At 46.3% G+C, this 22,282-nt stretch overlaps 2 protein-coding genes across 4 annotated transcripts; one reads left to right on the top strand and one right to left on the bottom strand.

The window, feature by feature from the left end:
• Nucleotides 1-60: 60 nt before the first annotated feature.
• Nucleotides 61-19,868, bottom strand: ITFG2 (integrin alpha FG-GAP repeat containing 2). Of its 3 annotated transcripts, none has more exons than XR_005654138.1 (13): nt 19,571-19,868; nt 16,296-16,391; nt 15,594-15,635; nt 15,238-15,409; nt 14,338-14,477; nt 13,717-13,865; nt 13,241-13,338; nt 13,000-13,053; nt 12,796-12,887; nt 11,888-12,005; nt 10,904-11,077; nt 10,660-10,818; nt 61-323 (listed from the first exon to the last, which is right to left on the bottom strand). XR_005654138.1 is itself a non-coding variant. In XM_039869157.1 (12 exons), the coding sequence occupies exons 1-12, from the start codon at nt 19,664-19,666 to the stop codon at nt 10,715-10,717; spliced, it is 1,335 nt and encodes a 444-aa protein (XP_039725091.1). In that variant the 5' UTR covers nt 19,667-19,868; the 3' UTR covers nt 9,735-10,714. The 3 variants fall into 3 exon arrangements, 1 of the variants encoding a protein (XP_039725091.1); XR_005654137.1 differs by lacking the exon at nt 61-323 and adding an exon at nt 4,652-4,942; XM_039869157.1 differs by lacking the exon at nt 61-323 and having other exon boundaries at nt 9,735-10,818.
• NRIP2 (nuclear receptor interacting protein 2) lies at nt 1,284-8,341 on the top strand. Its single transcript, XM_039868793.1, is given in 8 exon segments — nt 1,284-1,323; nt 1,931-2,181; nt 2,183-2,419; nt 5,544-5,696; nt 6,837-6,919; nt 7,271-7,392; nt 7,646-7,698; nt 8,038-8,341. Coding segments are annotated over 8 exon segments (1,032 nt in total). The 3' UTR covers nt 8,131-8,341.
• Nucleotides 19,869-22,282: the final 2,414 nt, after the last annotated feature.

Genomic DNA, 22,282 nt, shown 5'->3' on the forward strand with positions numbered 1-22,282 from the left:
CTCCTCCCCCACCCCCTGCCCTCTGGTAACCACTAGTCCATTGTCTAAGTCTTAATGTATTAGTTTCCTGGGGCTGCTATAACAAAGTACCACAAACTGGGGCGCTTATGAAGAGAAATATATTGTCTCACAGTTATAGAGACTAGAAGTGCAAGATCAAGGTTGGTTCCTTCTGAAGGCTGTAAGGAAGGTTCTGTTTCATGCCACTTTCCTAGCTTCCAGTGGTTTGCTGGCAATCCTTGGCATTCCTTGGCTTCTAGATGTATCACCCATTTTCAGCTTTCGTGCTCACATGATATTCTTCCTCTGTGTCCCAATTTCCCCTTGTAATAAGGACATAGTAATATTGGATTAGGGCCTACCTTACTGATCTCATCTTAACTTGATTATCTCTCCAAATGCCCTATCTCTAAACAAGATCACTGTCTGAAGTACTGGGGGTCAGAACTTTAACATATGAATTGGGTGGGACACAAATCAACCCATAACACTTAGCTAGTTCCTTCATCTGTAAATGGGGATCATAATACAATCCTTCCTCATACCATTGTAGTGGTTGGGAAAGTCCTTCAAAGAGGCTTGTCTGTGGAAGGCCAGTGGATATTTGGTTTGTCTGAATGTGCATGTGCCTTGGTGCTCTCTGGACCAGACTGTGTCCCTAGGGAGCAAGTGTCGGGTGGGTAGTCATCCTATGAGTGCCCAACACATGTTAGCAGGTGCTTGACCAATGAATTTTGATGATGGTGAAGATGAAAAGCCAGAAGAAAAATCTGAAGACAGTTGAGCCAGGGCTACAAGAAGTCTGATACAAGTGTTGGTGAGGACTTGGAGCCCGAGACCCCACTCCCACACTGGTAGAAATACTTTGGAAGGCAATTTGGCATTACACACAAATGGGGAAGCAACTCCACTTCTAGGTATATACTCCAGAGAAATGTTTATACATGTCCCCAGGAGATTTGTACAGAAAAGTTCATAGCAGCATTGGTTATAAGAAAAAAATAAAAACCTAAATTTCCTAAATGTGATGTATTCATATAGAAAAATGCTATGAATACTAGATAGGAGTTAAAGTGAGTTAACCAGAGCTGTGCATACCTCATGGATGAACCTCACTAATAAAATATTGAGCAAAAAAAAAAAAAAAAAAGCAAGTTGCAGAAGAATATATACAACGGATCAGGCAAAACTAAATGCTATATTGCTCAGGATACATACACATATATATATGCATAAAAAGTATAAAGAGAAGTATGAGAATGACAAACACCAAATTCAGGAGGATGTCATGTGGGGAGAAGGGGAGGATCTTCAGCTATATTTGTAAGTTTGTTTTTTAAAGGAGGTCACAAGTAAAGGGTATTGGTTATTCTTTATAACTTTCTGCATGTTTGAGTTATGACATTTTTTAAAGAACCAGGACTGGATGAGCCTTACATAAAGGAGAGAGAGAAGCTGGACTCTACCGTGGGGAGATTCAGAGCTTCTCTTGCCAACCCCTCAACTCAGAATCCAGAGTAAATAAGCTAAAGACCCATCTGACATCTGCCACACTGAAAAGCTGAGACTCAGAAAGGTGAAATCTCCTCTGCTGAGGAGGGCAAGAACGAAGGACACTTTGATGCTGCCCCTCTTGTTCTGAACCTAGTTACTGGCTTGCAAGCCAACCCCCAGGCTGTGAGAACCCCAGGTGGAGGAGACGGGGGAGGGGGGACTTCAGAGGAGACCAGCACCCACGCACATAAATACACATGCCTGCATGCCCCACGCATACCAAGCATGCAAGCTGCTACCCCCACACCAACACACACTGTTTTTCAAACAACCTAGCGTGGGCACTCTGACAGTTTACAGCATTCCTACACCTCTTCGTGTACACACACACACACACACACACACACACACCCTTCCACTGCCCACTCCAGCTGAGACCCTAGAATTAGAGATGCTTCAGAGCCTGCCAGCTGCAGGCCCCGCCAACCCGCCCTCTCTTCCAGTGTTGGGTTTTTCCAGCAGAGCCTCACTCCCTCTACTGCAATCTCTGGAAACTGGTGTCTGACGCGGCTGCTCCTGCACATTATTTATTTATTTCCTCCTTTCCTCCCGCCGGGACCCTTCTGTCAGGAGAGCTGCAGCTTGGGACGGAGACAGGCGGGAGAGGATGGAGGAGAGGATCCCTCAGAAGCCCCTACCCTGCTCATCAAGCTCATCAAACCCTGCAGGGGCCATGAGCACCAGGCAGGAAGCCAGGAGTGAGGGGGGAGACTCCAAAAAGGGGGGACAGGAGGCAGAGCTTCGGGACCGAGCTCACCTGAGCCAGCGGCGCCGACTCAAACAGGCCACCCAGTTCTTGCACAAGGACTCCGCTGACCTGCTGCCCCTGGACAGCCTCAAGAGGCTTGGCACCTCCAAGGACTTGGTGAGGCAGCCCTCTCCCCTCCCTACCCCCATGGAAGTCCTCTGGCCCTTTCTCTCCACCTCCCTACCCTGTACCCTGAGCATAGGGGTGAGGACAGACCCTAAGCCTTCAGATTTCCCATCCTCACTAAGAGCAGGGGAGAGGCAGTCCCACAAACTCGAGGGGCTCTCTTTGACCGTTCACAGCTCTTAACTGGAGATGTTCCCATGGCTTGGTGGCTCTGAGGGGACTCGGACCCTATTCTCATTGCTCAGCTTCCCCCCAAATAATCTAGGGCTTATCTTGAGGTGAGCTCTGCTGTTCAGAGGTAGAAGCTTTCAGGGACACAAGAGGCTTTGAGCAGTCATTTTTGGAGGGCTTGAAGGATTGACCAGGTTAGGGTTGCGATTTCCCTCCTGTCCCTAAACCAGAGTCCCTCATACTAGTTCAGGTCATTCATTTGCCTTTTCCTCTCAGAATGGTTTTCCTATGGCTCCTGCCAGGCCACTTGGCCCCCTGAAGTGTCCTCTTCTTCCCCTCAGCCTTCCTCGGGGCTCCTATCCTTCCATTCCCCTACAGCAGCTTTGGCCTCCAGAGGGAATGGGGTGGGGGAGTAACAATGAGGTGAGTGGGTCAGGGGACCACTGCACATATGCATTCCCCTGGGAGAGAGCAGTTAAGAGCATGGGCTTTGAAGCTATGTTACTGTGTTCAGACCCTGTGCTGTCGCTTACTAACTTGGGCATGTTACTTTATGTCTCTGTGCCTTCATCTCTTAAATGAGGATAAAATTAATATCTACCTCATAGGGTTGTTGTGAGTTACATGAGCTAATATCCATAAAGGACTCAGAACAGTGCCTGGGTGATAAAAAGCACTATATAAATGTTATTATTATTCCTTCAGCTACTGTATCATTCAGCTTAGAAAGTAAGCTCTGTAGGGTCCAGAGCGCATGGTATCATATCTGGCCTCTTGCTCACAAAAGGAAAGCTTTTGTAGAAAGGTTTGTGAGCACTGTTCCCTCTCCCATCTCCTAACCAGAGGGTCAGAGAGGAGGGTACTCCTGCAACCTAAGAGGTATGAAGCCATTTCCAGGGGTCACAGGCAGCCTCTGCTCCCTGGGAACCTAGAGGCAAATGCAGCCCCTCACTGGTTTCCTGCCCTATCACATTTCCATATTCCTCCCAGTCGAATGTCCCCGCTCCAGGAAACGTGCCCGGGGTCAGGCAGCTCCCAAAAAGAAAAAAAGCAATCAGACTGAGGTTTCCATTCAGAGAACCTTCAGAGGCTGCTCCTTCTCCCAGAAGCCACAACCATGAAATGATGGGACAGGAAAGCAGGTTCTCTGGTTCCAATGGCCTTTGAGGACCATCTTACATGGATTTGGCCCTAGAGAAAGGCCATCCCCGTGAGAAAGGTGGAAGGAGCACTGGGAACTACAGAGCCGCTCTCTGGCCAGTCCCAGAGCACGCTGCCCTTTTCCCAGAGCTGGATCTCCTGCTGGCAGCCTTGCTGGCGGGAGCAGCCTCAAGGGTCTCATTAGGCCAAGGATGGAAAAACAATCCCAGGCTCCCAAGCAGAGAGGGCAGGTAAAGCATGTGTGGAGCCTGGAAGGATATGGTGTTCTTCGGCTAGCATTTACTGAGTGCCTATTATATGTTGAGCTAAGCCCTGGGATATAAAGCTGAATGAGATGGAGAGCTGATCCCAAGGTCTCTCCAGGCTAACCGAGGAGTGAATAACATCTGTGAGAAGCATGACAAAGGGAACTAGCCCAGCCTCCTGTGTGTAGGGAAAGGTACAAAGAAGTCAGAGAGGGCTTCCTGGAGGAGGCAAACCTGCACTAATTACCAGATGCACATGGAATCTCAGACTTAACATAAAAAGCTCTCTACCGAACAAAGAACAGTTAGTTCTTGAGCAACTATTCAAGTGTGTTCAGCCAGTCATCCAGTCTGGACTAAAGAAAAGTAAGAAAGAAGAGTCTCAGGAAGAGGGGAGAGCAGGAACAAAGCCATGGAGGCAGAAAAACAGCCCGGTACAAGCGGTACAAGCAGGGTGGCTGGGGTAGATGTACAGAGTGGTGTGGAGGAGGGGTAGGTGAGAGGAGGAAGACAACGCAGATTCAAGCAGTGACCAGGTCATCTGGGCTGTGGATCTCCTTAAAATGTTTGAGTTCTACCATTTAAGCATTGGCAGTGGGAGGTGGTGGTGGTAGGGAGATGCTTTGATGGATTTTAAACAGGGGAGTTAACATGGTTAGTTGTGTTTTATTTTGGTGCTTCTCAAACTTTAATGTAATGTACCCAAGAATCATCTGGATATCTTGTTAAAATGAAGTTTCTGATTCAGTAAGTCCCAATTCTGCCTTTCTAACAGGCTTCCAAGTGATGTTAAAGCTGCTGATCTGAGGACCACACTTAGCAAGGGTTTTACATAATCGTTGGCTTCGAGCAGGTGTACTTGAGAGGCGACAGTATTGGAGGCAGGTTCTTGGAATGTAAGGAGGTGTCCAGGGGATCCAGGAGAGCTGTGGTGAGGCTGGAATAAAGACAGTAACAGAAAGCAAGGATGGCAGAATTTAGGAAGTGATTGAACAGGGCCAGGGCGGGGGGTGTTGTGGGTGAAGGAGATGCAAAGATGACTCTCAGCATCCTCGTTTTGAAGATTTTAACTTTTTCCTTTTTTGTTTGATTTTGTTATTTTCATTGTGCCATCAACCCTGGGACCTGTAACTCATGGAAAGATGAGGTCAGAGGAGGAAAAAAAAAGAACCAAAAAAAAAAAGCGTAGACTTGAGACAGAATTTCTCCCAAGCATACTAGTTCTTGAAACCTCCCATCAGCCAATATTGATCAGTTTAACCTAGAATGGACCATTCTCCTCTTCTCGTTTCTTTATCGCTGAGCAATCTAGTGGGGCCCCAGAAAAATGGCATGATTTTACACTGGGGTTCACTCTGCTATAATGATCTGACTGCTGGGATCCTTGGGTAAGCTACTGTCCCTTTATACTCCTATGTGACTCAGGACTGGCAGACAACGTCCTGGGATATTTAAGGTTCTTGAAATGTGGGGGAACTGAGCAGCCTGGATACTTGGGTTTAGACCTGTCTACCTTCATTGTTCTGTGATGGAGTCAGCAGCCGCACAGTGTGCTCCAAAGACGCCTGGTGGAGGGGAATCAGAGTCGGCTTCAGGGGGAGTCCCCCCTGGTACAGGCCCTGGTTCATGGCCAAGAGAACAGGAAGAAGACCAGTGAAACAGAGATCCCAGCTCTTTTGGTCAACTGCAAGGTGAGAGACCTCCCAAGACACTGGCTTTCTTTCATTTATAATCCTGCCTGTGACTGGCTCACTTCATCCACTCTTTTTGCTCCGAGTGCGGGAAGAAGGGAGGGAGAAAAGGCACCTCTCCACCAAGCCTGGACCTAAAAACGGGATCCTCTAGCTTCTTTACTCTCTACCTCAAACCATCTTTCCTCTGTGCAGTTCCATTGGTCACCACCATGACTCCCTTTCCTTTATCAAAATATAACCTTTAAATGTGAATATGCAAATGCTCTTCAGTGTGCTCTACGTATATGAATGGTGTATGCGTGTGTGGAATAATGCAACCCTCCTGGGAAAAGCTCAGGTGATGGCCTCGTCACCTCTGGAGCCATTTAACCACCCAACGAATACTGAACCTTCCTAATTAATGCCCACTGCTCTTATGTTATTGTCTTTGTTCAGCATTTCCTTGGTCTGCTTTGCAGTCATTCTATGTCCACGTTCTACAATCTTTTAAGCCTCAAATGTTACTTCTTCCTTAAAACCTTTTCTGAATTCCCTAGTAGAAAACAGCCTTTCCTCTCTCTCAATGTCTAGGACACCTCATTCACAATCCTTCCTTCTATATACCAGAACCTTTCACTTCCCCTAGAATCCTAAAGAGCGGCATTCATTGCTGTGCTTTCCAGCAACATATCTATGCGTAGTAGATGCTCAATAGATGTTTGAAATGAAAATTGTTTGTAATTCCAAGTGTACCCTAAAATGTCTGTATCTTCCTGTTTCCCGTGGTGAACCCCTCGCTCACCCACATCTGAATTTCCTGACGAGGTATCCGATCATCTCGTCCCTCCTCTACTCCTAACTAGATTTCTCTAACCAAGGGGCCCTCAGCCTCCCAAGTGCTCCTCTAAGAACAGATCTCCATTTCTGGTCAAATCATTCCCAAATATATGGACTCACTACCACATGCAGCTCACTTCTTTTCTTGATTCCTTTATCTGAGCCAGTGTAAAGTCCCACAAAAAAAACCACCTTTAAAGACTTAGCTCATTCCCTTAACTTGTTTCTGAAGGGGAATCATCCAAGGGCTGGAAAGGTGAAAGATCCAACCCCAGTCCATTCTCCTGGGACTCACTGAATCCCCATAACCCTCTTTCTCAGTGCCGAGACCAGGTGCTTAGGGTGGCCGTGGACACAGGCACCCACCACAACCAGATCTCCGCCGGATGCCTCAGCCGCCTGGGGTGAGTGTGGCCCAAAAGAGTGGATGGGGGATGAGGCTTCTTTTGGGAGTGATGAAAATATTCTGAAATTAGATAGTGACTGACAGTTGCTTACCTCTGTGAATATACTAAAAACTACTGAAGTGTATACTTTAAAAGAGTGATTTTTATGGTATGTGAGTTATATCTCGATAAAGCTGTTATTTAACAAAAAGAGCTAATGGGGGCTCTGGCAGAGAAGACAAGGATTTAGACCCCATGTGGGGCCAAGGATTGGGTAAGAATCCAAAGCGTGGTGGGGAGGGACATTAGCTGACTAAAGGGATGAGGGTGGGGGCCGTGGTAGCCACAACCCTTGCTTCCCAACCACAGGTTAGGGAAGAGGGTCCTAAAAGCCCCAGGGGGGGACCTGGCACCTGGGCCCCCAACCCAGGTGGAGCAGCTGGAGCTACAGCTAGGCCAGGAGACCGTGGCATGCTCAGCCCAGGTGGTGGGTAAGTCCTCCCTTTTTCAATAGTCCAGCTTCTCACCTCTTCTACCTTTCTCTCCTGGGTGGGGCAAAGGCAGACCTTCAGACCTGCTGGCACCAGACAGTGTCCTCAAAGATTCTCTGACTATCCCCAATCCCTGTGCCAAGATTCTGACCTTGGGGGTGGGGCAGCCAGAGAAGGGGCACATGCTGACATGAGGGCTGCAGTGACCACTAGGTACTTTCTAGCCTCTTCTGTTTTCAAATGATTCCTGCAGATGTTGAGAGTCCTGAATTCTGTCTTGGACTACAGACTCTGCTTTCCCTCAAGGTAAGGAGGATGCTAGCACTTACACTCACACTTAGGGCCCAACCAAAGGGCTAGGAAAGAGGCGCAGGAGGCACAGGTGTGGAAGCATGGGTCAGGTTCCAGTGAGGAAGACATGGAGATGTGCAATTGCACCGTGGCTTTCTTAGAGGGTCCTGAGTTGCCCACAAGTGAAAAATATGAAGAACTGGGTCTCTCTCTGACAAGGGTCCAAGGGAATGGAAACAGGGGTAAGCAAGCAGGGGAAAGCTATGGGAAGTGGGAGGCGGGACAAAAAAGAAGGGACTGGGGGAGAGGTCACCTGCTGAAGTAAGCTCACACTGCCCCCTCCACATCCCACAGTGCTGTATCGACCTGGAACATGGAGTGCTGCGGCTGAAAGCCCCCTTCCCAGAGCTGCCATTTCTGCCTTTGCACCAAGAACCTGGCCAGTGACCACTATTCCAGTTAGTCCCCAGGGGGAAGTACCTTGTCTTAGGAGAAGAGCCGTGTGGGGTATGGGGACATTACTATAGCCAGGTAGCTGGGGACTACTTTGTCCCTTTTGTCACCACCCTGACCCTGCTGTCCCATTTCCCTTAGCTGGTGACATTCCTCTCTGCTTCTCAGCAACTTCTCTATCCCCCAGGAGTTTTCTCTAGAGAGGGCCCAGGATCTCAGGATTCTGGTTTCCCTGTTCTCTCTTATTCCTCTCCCAAGAATAAAGCCAAATCAGGCCTGCAGAAAAGGACACAAACAAAATGGGGGTCCAGGCCGGGCCCCTTCAATGGTAGGAACTGGCCTGAGTCAAAGGCTGCAGCCTGATACTGTCCTCCACTGTCCCCCAACTCCACCCCAAACACCTCTTGACTGCTTTCACTCCCACATCTCTCACCTCACCTCCTGAGGCTCATTATCTCTCACAACTAGACACCACACCTCACCAACCTGGGTCCCTGGCCCTGCTGGCGCCTACCTTTCTGACTCTGCACACATCTGTGCACAGTTGAGTGGGGAAGAAATAATGAACAGAATAATTCGGTACAATACGAAGGTTGTTCAGTAGCTCTAAGGCTGGGAGCTCTAAGTTACCTTTTCTGGGCTTGCAAACCTCTGAAGTCAGTTATTACCCTGTGCAGAACCTTGGATATATCTTTAATATTTCCTCCAGATCTTTATCCTGCTCCACTTTTACCCACTGGGCCCCTGAACTTCAGGGTGTGTGTGGAAAAGTCTTACGAGAAGTGCCACCAAAGATGGATAGGATGGTGGGGTTGTTGGTACTCGGACTTTGCCTAACTATGATTCATTATTTCTAGAATTATCCACCTCATTAGACCTTCTTCTTACCCCTCATCTCTGGCTTTGAGAGCTGGAGCTTGTCTTGTTTTGGAATAAGTGGCTTTCTATCCCCTGCCTGAGCCAAAGCAAAGAGACAATGAGGCTTTCTGACTTTACTGTAAAGAAAGGAAACCAAATCTTAATTACCTAGACCCCCGAGTGTCTTTCTGACTGGTCTGAGCATCTCATACCATGGATTAGGGGTAGAGGAAGAAGATAGCGTAACTAACTTGAACCAGGGAAACAAAATCTTGGGTTGGAAACAAAATCTTGAGCCTGAGATAGATTAGAGAAGAACCAAGATGCAAGGAGCTGCCCCATGACACCTGGCCTTACCTTTCTCAACTGAGTCCTCACAAGGAGATGGGAGGGGCTCACTATTACACTTGTGATAGTACCCTGGTCCTCACTGCCTTGCTCCATGACCTCAGCTTTCCTGGTCTCACCCTGTTCCTTTCCCTTCTGCCTCCTGCTGCTTCTGTGATTGCAGACTCCAGGCCCTATGGCAGGCTCTTAGCTCAGCTGCTTCTCCATTTGAATAAACACTGGTTTCTCTATGTTAACGTCCTTCTTTGGTCTTCCTCCATGCCTATCAGAGGCTGAATGAAAACTCTGCCCTTATTCCCTTACAGAAAGGAAATTTAAATGTTGACTCTTCCCCCATCTGGCTAGAGTCAGTATAATTGAGAGCAATGGCTTTCAAACTCCTTTGAATATAATTCACAGCAGGAAATATGTTTTATATTGTACTTGGGATACACATATGCACATATACATACAATTATAACAAAACACTGTTTCCCTATACTGTGAACAATATAGTCTGTTTCATTCTATTTTATTCTATTTCATTCATTCAAAAAATGCTGACCACAGCCCACCAAAAGATTGCAACCTACAATTTGAAAGACGCTGATTTAAAGTACAGAGAATTAAGAGCAGAAGGGATATAAATGGCCCAAGATATAATTCTGACTGGTTCATAAACCTGAATCAAAATTTAAACGTCTGTTGTTCGATAAACAATAAGGTGTTTTTGCGGAAATGGGTGGGTGGGAAATAGAGCAAGGCCTATGAAGCTGCACAATATTTGAAGAATATGGCAAAATGAGAGAGTGCCGGCCCATTTCTTTGGAAAATAGAGGAAAATCATCTCAGGGTTTCTCCTTTAAACATAGGAAGACCAGATTGTAAAATGTCCTGAAAGATTTCTCAAAAACAAAATGAATAGTTACTGTAATAATTACTACTATCAACCACCTGGAGTTGTGCCATGGAAAATAGAGCTTAGGATGGGGTAGAACCCGTCCTCACCAGTCCACTGGCTCCAAAGCCTAGTTTTCTTATGAGTGTTGGGGCCATGCAAAAGATTTGTGCTCCCTCCACACAAACGAGTCTGTTTTCCACACAAGAGTGGGGAGCTCTGGGGAGCAGGCAGTCCCAGATGATGTGAAATAAGGTTGGGGTCCTACAATCCTGCTGATGGGATGGGTGGGGTACATGAAAAAATGGACAGAGGGTCAACTTGTCTCTTCTTTTACCAAGAAGACCATAAGATCTATATCACCGTGACCCGAGAGTTGTTGTTATTGTTCCATGATCCTCTGTAATGTATATTCCCTATCCTGCCAATACCCTGGATACCTTGCAGGTAGGGAGGTTCAGAAGGATCCTTCTTCAGCTAAGAAGGCAAGTACAGTTAGGTGGGATCCTGGAGGCTTGCAGGAGCACATCGTGGTGGCTGGTCAGGGTGGTAGAGGATTTGGTGAACCAGGGTGCGGGCTGCTGGGAGGTCATCAGGATCTGAGGGCATAAAAGGGGTTGGTAAGAGGCTATGAATCTCTTGGGTCCCTGGGCTTTTCCAGCTCCGCAGCTTCCTGGGACTCACCCACGCCCAGCTCCTGCAGCAGGCTATGGTATTCTGGCTCAGCATCCAGCAGTTTCAGCAGATTGGTAGACTCCATCCTCTCAAGCTGCACCTCCCAGTACACATAGATCTTTTGGTTGAACGTGACATACACAAGGCAGGGGCTGTTGCGGCCCTCTTTGCAGGCATACAGGCCTGGGAGGTGTGGGTGGAGAGACAAAGGTCAATAAGTTTCAGTTCTAGGGTTGGGAGGGCAGAGAATAAGCATTAGAGTCAGCAGTTTTGACCCTCCCACAGATGTCAAGCAGAAAACTAAATGCCCTCTTTCTACGTCTCTTTCGTTGGGAGCTCAGTAAAATTGGTAAAACAATAAAATATCTAGCCCATTCCAGATACAGAAAAACCATAGTAACAAAACCCAAGCAGAACAGCATCCAAAAAAGTGATATTTGATTTTCTCATCTTAGTGACAGCCCTGGAGTAATGAGGGGGCAGTCTTCCTAGTCTAAGGGGTAGATTAGCAACATGTGCTAAATGAAGGCTTCTCTGAGGTGGCAATCCCTCAGAGGCATACTAACCTCTCAGGTCACTGTTAAATTATTCTCATTTCAGTAACCACAGATTTCTCCATGTTAGCCCAAAGAGCTAGTGCTAGCTTCCAAGGTCCCGATTTGGAACTAATGAGAATGCTCTGAGAGAATGTTTCTTCACAGAGTTCTGACATACTCAGGAAAGAATTTTCCGACGTCTTCACATATCCCAAACAGGTAGAAGACAAGCACTCAGCCCATTCTTTAAAATATTCAGAGATGGAGATCTCACTATCTTTTATTTTTCCTTATTTAAAGCTGTGAAGATGGCAATTTAGTACCCGCCCATCACTCTCTAATGAAAGAGCTAAGGGACTCATTTGTTTAATGAAGAGTCACATTAGGGGACATGTTGAGGGTGGAAATCAGAGGCAGACAAGTGTGGTTGGGGGCGGGGTATAGGGCAGGGGCCCACCTGCACAGAAGGCTCGGACATTCTCGTCCACTTGGAAGCGGACGACCGTGCGGTTGTGATCAATGATATATGTCTGTCCGTCCCAGGCACAGGCAACCACCTCCTCATGCCCGTTGCCCTGAAAGAGGCCAAAGATAAGACTGCAGAGGTGGCCTGGAGCCATTTTAGAAAGAGATCTACTGATGAGACTGGATGAAATAAATATAAAGGAGCCATGCACTTGGCTCTGGGTGACAAATAGCCAACTGGGAAAGAAAAGAACTATACGTTTCTTATTGAATCTCCAATGTGCCAGGCGCCAAAGGGGCTGTCAAAGGAGCCACCTCACATAATGCTCACAACAACCCTGTGACGTAGGCAACATTACTCCCAGTTTGATACTGAGGAAACTTCAGCTTATAGAAATAAAGTCGCACACCCAAGGTCACTTTTCTGGGAGGTGGTGGAATCAGGCCTCTAACCCAGGCCTGTTCTACCTGACCTCTTGTGCCTCTTCTACACCATTGAACATGCATGACAGCAGCACAAAGGGCAGCCCCCATCTGCTGATTCAGGGGCCATGGCCTTAGTAAAGACAGACTCAAACAGGAGAAGAAAAAAAGTATAAAACATATGTCTGTAGTTAGGGCTGATAACTTAATTTCTGGACCCTAATAATTATTCATTTCTCTTTGGAGCTATTACTGCTGCTGAAAGATATGCAAGATTCTCCAGAGTATAGCGAATAGTGTCAAGCACTGTGTAATAAGGAGAACACCCACTTCGGAAGAAGTTAGAACTGTCTAAAGAGAGATTTAAGATAAAGGTTGAGTTAACTGTAACTGTGAAGTGAAAATGGCCTCACTGATTTCTCATCTCGCCATGTAAAGAAGGTAAGAATGTTCCTCTCGACCAGGTTTTCCACTCACCGTGACATCCAGTTTCTCTAGGGCAAAAAGCTGGTGATCCACCTGCACCGACCACAACAGCTTGTCTGCTTCCTCCATAAGCTTCAGTGTCCCTTCAGGGGGAGAAGCAAGCTGGGGTGGGTGGGACAGGACCCCTGAGAAGACCCTCCAGGCACACAACCTCCCACCCTAAGCACTGGCTCAGAGCTGACCCAGGGAACTTACCATCCAAGGTACAGAGGGCAAAGAGGCCAGAGCCACCATTCTCAGGGGTGTGGCCTACAGGTGGGACAGAAGGATCAGAAGAAAACATGAAGGTCAAGGCAAGATCAGATCATGGGGTGAGAGGTAGTCAAGGACAGGGAGGGAGGGAGGAAGGGACAGGACTAGAAATGAAGGAAGACATCTTCTCTCTCAGAATTGATGCTTGTGCTCAGCTCCCTGCCTCACCCCACCCCACCTTCACCTCGTTTGATGTTGCCAATGAGGTGGGTGGAGACGTTCTTGTTGTGGATACGGCCAGAAGTCTGGTGCAGCATGACATCTCGGACAGCTGGGGTCTCCCTATGGGTAGAAGAATGGGAACTAAGTGGGAGACCAAGTGAACTTAGTTCTCCAGTACCTTTGTAGCCCCAACTCTGTAAGAGCTTCCCGGATGTGAATCAGCTGGGAAACCTATCACTGACCCTGTCTGGCCCATGTGGTGAGAAGGAAAGAGAGAGAAGCTGCTGCCCAGTTAGAATCTTGAAACCTCCTCCAGTTGCTACAAAGTTAAAGCCAGGATTCCCTGGGTCCCAAAATATACTGACTGGCAGGCAGAGGTACTTATGCTGGACCTAGCTGAAGCAGCTCTGCCAACTGCAAACCCATCCACTGCTCTGTACATCAAGACACACCTTGTTTCCATGCATCCCACACCATCCACAATCCTGTACCCCTTACCTATTGCCCTCCATGGCCCCCTCAGAGGTAGCAGGGGGCCCAGTGTCCTTGTTCCAGGTACACAGTAGAATTGCATAAGCGCAGCCTGGCTGCGACACCATCAGTTCAGGAACACCCAGGGGCCCTGGAGTCACCGAGAGACTGTCCACCTGCACCAGGGAACAGGGACTTAAAGGGGGCTGGAGCAAGAAGGAAGTGGGACCCTGCAGGGAACAGGGGAGAGAGTGAGGTGGGGCAGGGGCCCTGGGAGCAGATCCCAGGCTTTGAGGCCAACAGCAGGAAGAATCCTAGAGTTCACAGGGCTCGAGCCTGGTGCCATCCTCTCCACAAACATCATCCGCTTTCCACGGTGCATATCTCAAATGGGGCCCAGATCCTAATACAGACCACACCCACCTTCACATTCTTAATTCTTAGCACAAGGTTTCTTCCTATTTGCCTATTATTAGCAATTTTCCCCTAAAACTCTGATTTGAAATGATCTTCTTTAGATCTGTTTCAGCAAGGTGATTTTTCCTTTTTCCTGTCCCGTACCATGGCCCATGACTGTTCTCCCACAACCCCCCTTCAGGAAGCCTTCCTCCCAGCTCTCTGGGATCCATGTTCTCCACAGCCTCTCACCTGACCCTCCAGCATCCATTTCTTAAGTGACACCAGCTGCCCTGTCAGATGTTCAGTGCCCTCGCCCAGATCTTCCCAGCGGAAAGCCCGTACAACACGGTCTGTGTAACCCACCACCAGCTCACAGCACCCATCTCCATCTGTGGATCCAGAAAATAAGATGAGTTTGGAGCCAAATCTGCATGCATCAGCTTGAATCCTACAGGCATCCCCTCCCTACTCCTCTGGTAACATCACCCCATTGGCACTTTTATCCAGTATGACTTCAGGCCCAATCTGTTGTGGAGCCACTCCGTACTGAGTCTGGTACCAGCTCCCCTGCCCTTCTTGTGATCACAACACCTACCTGTTCCAGGGCCCTACCCACTCATCTGCTCTGTAGATCCTGTCACTGCTTCCCTCATACTTATTCTCTCAGATACACAACTTGAGTGTCCTGATTCATCCCATATATCTACCACCACTTTCAAGACAGCTAGTGGCCAAAATATCAACCCTGTATCTGTATGGCTTGCTCCCTTTTCACTTCCAATTTTTTGATCAAAAATCATCTCAGCAACTCCATTTAGAATTACTACCTCTACCTCAACACTCTAGCCCCTTTCCGTGGTTTATTTTCTCTATAGCACTTACTACATTCTAATATACTATTCAATGTTATTACAGCATTTATATTATTTTCTGTCCATTTCTAGCAAAGTTCCAAGAGGTCAGCAATTTTTGTCTGTTTTATTTACTATTATAATCCCGGTGCCTACAATGATGCCTGGTTTATAATGGGAATTCAGTAACACAAATGAATACTGACACTCCCCTTTCCTTCCCAGAATCCCTTGAGATCTGCTCTATTACCCACCGACTCCTATTCCCCCAGCTGCCTGCAAAGACAGCCATGCCCACCGATGTCGCTGATCAGCATGACCTTGGTATTGGCAGGGATGTGCTGCTTGAAGACTGGACGTTGCTCCTCTCCCATTAGGGTCTCATGGTGCCCAGAAACATCCAGGGCTTTGGCAGGTGTCAAGTCACACAAGTGAAACCAGCCCTCAGCACTCACAGCCACCACCAGGTTCTGGGAGAGACAAAGGTATAGGAGAGATGGACTGGGAGGGAAGTTTGGACATAACTGATCATCAGAACACAGAAGTCAAGGTTGAAGCCTTTAACCCTCTATTGACTTCCACTTTGAGACAGGGATCAATCGAGGTAAGGCCTTGGAGTCAAAGTGAAGTTTCAAGATCCCCGAGAGTCCTTACCTTTCCTTTATTACATACATCTCCAACTCCAACACAAGTCAGCTGCAAAAGAAGAAAGAGAGGCTCAGCGAGACACAGAGGGAGACCAGTACTTCCTAATCTCTGTAAAGCACAAAGGAGCAGGTTTTCTAATTATCATCATTCGCTGAAAACCTGTGCCATATGACTAACACTGATAGTTTGCATTAATTGAGTTATTGTGTTATAGGCTTGGTTTGCCCCAACAGCAATATGAAGACCTGAAGTAGTTAAGAGAATTTGGGCTCAAAACAAAACAAAACAAAACAAAATCTCTACAAAACAAAAACTCTAATATAGCCAGACTCTTATGTTTCTACAGTTATTCGAATACTGCCCCCATTTTTTAGTATACTTTATAAGATCAGACAACCTAGGCAGTTTCCCTAAAGTACTAAGGGAGTCATTCCATAATGTAAAATAAAAAACAACCCTGCTGTGTATGTGTGTATGTGTTTGCACGCACGCGTGTGCGTGTGTGTATGTGTGTGTTTGTGTAAACAGTGGGGAGAGCACTGACTGGGAACGTCCCTCCCTGAATCAAATGAACCCTGAACCAGTGTCTAAGCTGAGTAGCTGGTGAGTTAGGACACACTGGTGAGCTTCTGTGTGAGACTCGGTGTTGACACTCCTGGACAGAAGAAGTGCCTTCCTCCCATGAAACCCAGGGAATTGAATACTGACCATTCCCTGGCAGGAACAGGTGAGCCATGGCCGGCTATCATCATTCTTATACACGGACAGCTTTCCACTGGTGTCTCCCACCACTAGCTCATTTAACTTCAAATGGAGAGAGAAGAGTGTTAGCATGGGATCCTGCTGAACCATCTCAAACTCTTCTCTACTGGGCCCATCCTGGGGAAATTACAAGACATCAACTTGTATCTTCATCACATTATTAAAAATCTTTTGCGACCAACACAGCCATAGTTTCCCAAGTTTCTTCATTTCTGTTGAGGTAGGAGTGTGTGTTTTAGGGGCAGAGGCGGTTAGAGGAAGGGGGCAGTACAGAATCTATGATCTATCCTAAAAGTCTGATATCTGAACAGCTCCATGCCCCATATGGCTGACTTTGGCTCTAATTTGTCCATTACGAATGGGACATGTTTTGAAAACAATACAAATATTCAACTTTTGGAGAATTTAACTTCAAATCTCGTATTTAATTTGGGGCCAAATAAAAAAGAAAACGTCAGCTCTAGGCGCCCTCCCTCCTTTAGCAAGACCTTTTGATTTTGGTGTGAATGAGTGAACATAAGGGATGGAGGTGCTGGAAGAGGCAGCAAAAAGGGGTTGCTGGGCGAAAGCATCCACGCTTTGGGCCTCTGGTGCCCTCAAGTGGTGGCTAAGATCTCAGGAGGGGACGCTCCCTGCATGAAGCCTTTTCTCCACTATCTGGGTACTCCATTTCCCCAGGGTTCCGCAAAGGCTAGCCACCCTTTCCAGGGGCTGATGATAATAAGGTAGCTCAAATCCGATTTCCACAAACAGCTTTATGATTTCCCTTTAGGAGGACATATAACACCTCCTTCCTATCCTCTAAACAGAATGAATATTTGATTCTCAGGAGATTTAATTCTAAAGGCAACGAAGACAACAAACCAACAGTAAGGAAAAGTTAGCAATGAATTGGAATTTATTAATAACGATTTACTTGATTTGAATCTTGGATTATTTTTAATGGTTATGGGAGTTTCTTGTGAGAATATTAGATCATAGAAGCATAAAATAAGCTTGTTTACACAAAACCCTCTACACCTCATGTTTCAATTACAGCTGCCCCTGGAGGACTTCTGCAGACATATAGGAAAGAGGCTTTGGTGGACAGTCCTAGAGGATGTATATTCTATTCCTGGCTTCTCCCTCTGACTTAGCAGAAAATAAATTAATTTCAAAGAACTTTAGGCTAATTGTTAGAATGAATCAAGTCTTTTTCCTGTCCCAAATCTCCAAATGATGGCCTAGGGAACCAATAACAAAATTTTTATTCGCACTTATGTAGCCTGAGTATACTACACCTGATCACTAGTCACCTATCTCAGCTACTTGCCTTTCTTTCCATTATATTTCACTTATATTTATATTCCACTAATAAAAGGCAAAGCCCTTCAAATTGCTTTGAGACACATGATCACATTTGCTTTTCATAACAATCCTCATTTATTCAACAAACATTTATTGAATGCCGGCTATGTGCCAGGCACAATTCTTAGCATTGGGAAGATAGCAGTGAAAAAAAGACAAAAATACTCCTATCTTAATGGAGCTTATGACTCAGGAAAAAAAAAAAGTATAATATACCTAATATTGCAGAACTGAGTGTACAGTAGTGTGATTTACTCAGCAAAGTACAATTTCCAAGAAAGCTGGTGCTATAAAGTTATGAAAAAAGGGCACATATTTTCCCCTTTTAAACCCAGAAATGAATCAGATAAAACGGAAAATAATACACATCTAAAGTTGCTTTCTTAATTTACTAGTTAAAAATGCCTCCCTCGATTTTCTCATAAAAATTATACTGCTTGGCATATGAAGAAATGTGAAAGCCCAGAAACATAATAGAAATTTATGAGAATAACTTTTTCCTCCCTAGAGTGGGTAAAGCCAAAAAAGGCCTCATAAAACACCTTCTCCATCATGGCACGAAGGAGCCTGGAGGAGAGGGGAGGATGTTTTAGCCCTTGTTTTTTTTTTTTTTCAGAAAAGTAGGGAGATGGGACAGAGGGTAGGAAAGGAGAGCAATAAGGTACTTTGCATTAAAAATATGAAATAGAGATGATAAATGAAAAGACAAAGTCTGGAAAAAAGAGTATTTCACACCATCACCGGCCCCCAACCCCTTTGATGTCAGTGCATCTCATCACATTTTGTTATTCTCATGACTATCATTCCACCTGATCACGAGCCACCTGAGAGGTGGGCCTGTCTTGTTCATTTTTTAATTCCTACCATGTAGCAGAATCCTTGGTGCAAAATGGGCAGTTCAATAAATATTTGCAGGAAAATAGAATCAAATACTAACAACAATGGCGCTAACACTTACTGAGGTGTTGTGTGCCAGGCATGCTACGACTTGCTCTACCTGTATTAATTCATTTAAACAAGAAAAAGAACGACTGCTGAGGGAAGAAAAGGTAGATAGAAATTGTTTTTGTAAATCCACCAAGATGTGGTGCTTTAAAGTTTCCAGATACCTGCGCACACTATGTAGCAGGTACTATAGAACAGCAGTCCCCAACCTTTTTGGCACCAGGGACCCCGGCTCCTATGAGAATCTAACGCCTGATGATCTGAGGTAGAGCTGAGAGGTGATGCTAGGCTGGGGAGCGGCTGGAAATACAGATGAAGTTTTGCTCCTTCGCCAGCGGTTCACCTCCTGTGCCCCCCAGTTCCTAACAGGACACAGAGGGTACCAGTTTGTGCCTCCGGGTTGGGGACCCCTGCTATAGAAAGACATTAAGACTGCGGTGATGGGGACATCTGTTGCCTGCACCCAGAGGAGATTCATCTACGAGTTGGGAGGCAAGGCAGAGAAGTACAGCAACGTATTCCAGCGCAAAGGGTCAAGTGTAAGAGGAGCAGAGGTGCTTTTTAAGCCTATTTTGAGGCTGTGAAAGATAAAGTCGTTTGAGCGGTGAATACCCCTGGACGACACTAACAGTAAACCAGGAAATTTGGCCACCAGGGTTTACTAGGCTCCTAGTAAACACGTTATTGACTTTGGCAGAAAATCAGTTATCCACTTCCCTTAAAGAATACCAGACCAGTGCACTAGGCTAACTCCAAAAGGACGCCCGGGCACTTAAGCTGTGTGTTAACTCGTTCCCTAAGTCAGCCACGCCAGGCCTATCGCACATGCGCCACTCATGCTGCGCGCCATAGGCCTCCTGCCCTTCCGCGGCCCCGCCCCGGCCCTGCGCAGACCCGGACTGCGTCTTTCGTAGTGCGCATGCACTGACCATATCGTTGTCGACGTCTCCGAGGCAGATTGCGTGCGGGAAGAGGCTTCCACTGAATTCCAGGGCCACACGTTGCACGTAGCTGACAGACCTCATCGTACTTCCAAGGGCTGAGGGGTGGGCGAGCGCCACTAAATGTTCCCCAAGCCCCGCCCGACAGCGGCCGGAGCGGAAGGCCACCCAAACCGGAAAGTTACGTCACCGTCTGAGCCTCCAATCCCGACCTTCTTCGCTTAACCTTAGAGAAGAGGTGGCTTTCCCGAGCCTTCTGGGCGTGGGGGCGGGCCTGCCCACCTACTGATGTGAGTGACAGAGACATGGGCCACTCCTTTTCTCCTTAGAGCGCATGGATAGGGCAACCCTGATGGGGTCGATCTGTTCGCTTGGCAATAGGACTATCTAATGTTTTACCTAATAACCTTGACCTCTTCCTTTGTTGCCCTTGGCATTGAAGAGTCTCAGCCATCAGATCATTCCTGAGAATCATAATCGTAATAACTGACAATTGTATGGTTTCCAGCAGTGTTTTGTTTTGTTTTTTAAAGCTAGGAGTTGCGAAAACAGTGTAGCGAATGGAACCAGCATTTAAAAACACGAAATAGAATAGAAAAATATAGTGACTTGAGTAGAAAAATATTTTCTTGTGAAACTTTTGTTTCAGTTTTATGTATTTATATGTGTATATACTGACTTATGTAAAAAAAAAATTTTTTTTTAACCACATATAATTTCATGTAATTAGCACAACAACCCTGTGAGCTTGTATCATTACAGCTTTTTGGATGAGGGAAACAGGTGCAGTAAGATTAAGTAACAAGGCAGAAAATGGTAGGGGTGGGACTCAAACTAGGATTGTTTGACCCAAAGCCCCAGATCCTTTCTTTCATTTGTGTCATAGTTCCTCGGAAAGTTCTCAGGCTAGAAGTCAGGATTGCTGAGATTCTGTATCTGTTCTGCCCTGTGGTTCCCCACCGCAAAGCCCTGGCCTTCCTCAGTGACATCTCTGTATTATAAATGAGATATTACCATCGTGGCTGGCCTCCTAGGGTAACTTCATGTTGAATCAAGTCCAGTCTTTCTTTGGGGTGCCTCATCAATAAGGGCTCTAAAAATATGCATGAATTTCTGCAGGAGCTCAATACATTTTATGGTTTAGGCCTGCCGGTTTACACATTGATCTTTCAGGAGTCAACACTGAAACCGAGGATATCTAGCTCACTTGTGGATATTGGATCAGGGCTGGTCCTGCTTTCTATGTCTGAACCTAAAGAAAGAAGGGGCTGGAGGGTAGGACCTTTGTGTCTGGGGGTGAGGGAAGGGGATGGCATATTTTGTCCTAGAGGTCCCAATGGATCTGATGGTCAAATGAGAACAAGGAACAGCAGGTCTGAACAGCAAACAGGAAGCGGTTTGGACAAATACTGAAATTGCAGATACACAAAAGTGTCTGTTTCTGGTGGCGTACTGTGGGCTTGGCCAGGTTGTCAAAGGCTCTGGTTTACACAGGTGTATCTGGTGCTTTAAATACATGATCTCAGTTATAGAAGGGTTGCATGCTACTTCATCTTGCCCTGCCACATTTCTATTCTCTCATCCTAGCTCAAACCCTAAGCTCCATATGGTTTTAAGGGATGGAAGAAAGCCAATTTTCAAATATTTACCACTAAATGTACAGTTAAATAGTTCGAATTATGTTTCTTTTCACTAATATTTATACACTGTTTTCTTTTTCTATCCCTTTGAAATTGTAAAATAACCCAGGACAAAATAGATGAAGATCACCCAGCTTATGTCGCCAAGTACCCTGACCTGATCTAGTTCTCTGAAATACTCTGACCCACCTCTCCACAATGATTTAGTTTTATCTTTTTCATTACTTGGCTTCTTGTTCTTGACCTTTCTGTGCCAGGGGATGCCTGTTTTGTTTTTGCCATGAAGGTCATGTCGTTATGATCACAACTTGGATAACATGCCCTCCCTCCTTTTTTTTTGGCAATTTTTATGGTTTTTTTTTTTTTTTTTTGAACTGATGATATATGCTGGGGAGCGATGTCTCAAATGTTCCCAGATACCATACCTTTTGGCTTTTGTCAAGAGAGCCAAATAAAGCTAGAGGAAAGATGGGTCTCCCAAGAAATATGGCATGAATCAAGTCTCTCCATTTCTATGTCTCTCCCCATCTTGCTTCAATTACTTTAACTGCCGCGAGTGTTAAATTCACAGTAAGTGAAATATTGGACTAGGCATTGCAGAGCCATGTGGACAGATGACTTGCTTTCAAAGAAGCACCTCTGTTCTTGGCGCTTTCTGGTGGGATGGTTGGTGAGTCTCCGCAGGTACCATCTAGAGGCAGTCTTGTTTCAGCCAAGCACTTTTACAGCATGGGTTTTGGTTTACTCCCCAGAACTTTCTAACTAGGCCATCTATCTAGATGATGTGGATACAGTTGTGCAGATGACATAATTTTTACAAACCAGCTAAATGATAGCTTCAGTAGAAACCTGCTATGGGAGGGGGTGGGGAGACATTAACTGGGAAACATTTCTATGGAGATCCTTTGTTCATTTCTTCTTCCAAGAGTAGTCAGAGGGATGCTATCAAATTCTGTCTGCCTAGGATGCCCAGGTAAGAAACAGGACCTTTAAAGCTCTTTCTACATGTAAGGCCCAGGGCCACTTACCATCCTAGGACAGGGCCTAGGGCTTTCTAATG

Source organism: Pteropus medius, unplaced genomic scaffold (assembly GCF_902729225.1).
Source record: "Pteropus medius unplaced genomic scaffold, Ma_sr-lr_union100, whole genome shotgun sequence".
Taxonomy (NCBI): domain Eukaryota; kingdom Metazoa; phylum Chordata; class Mammalia; order Chiroptera; family Pteropodidae; genus Pteropus; species Pteropus medius.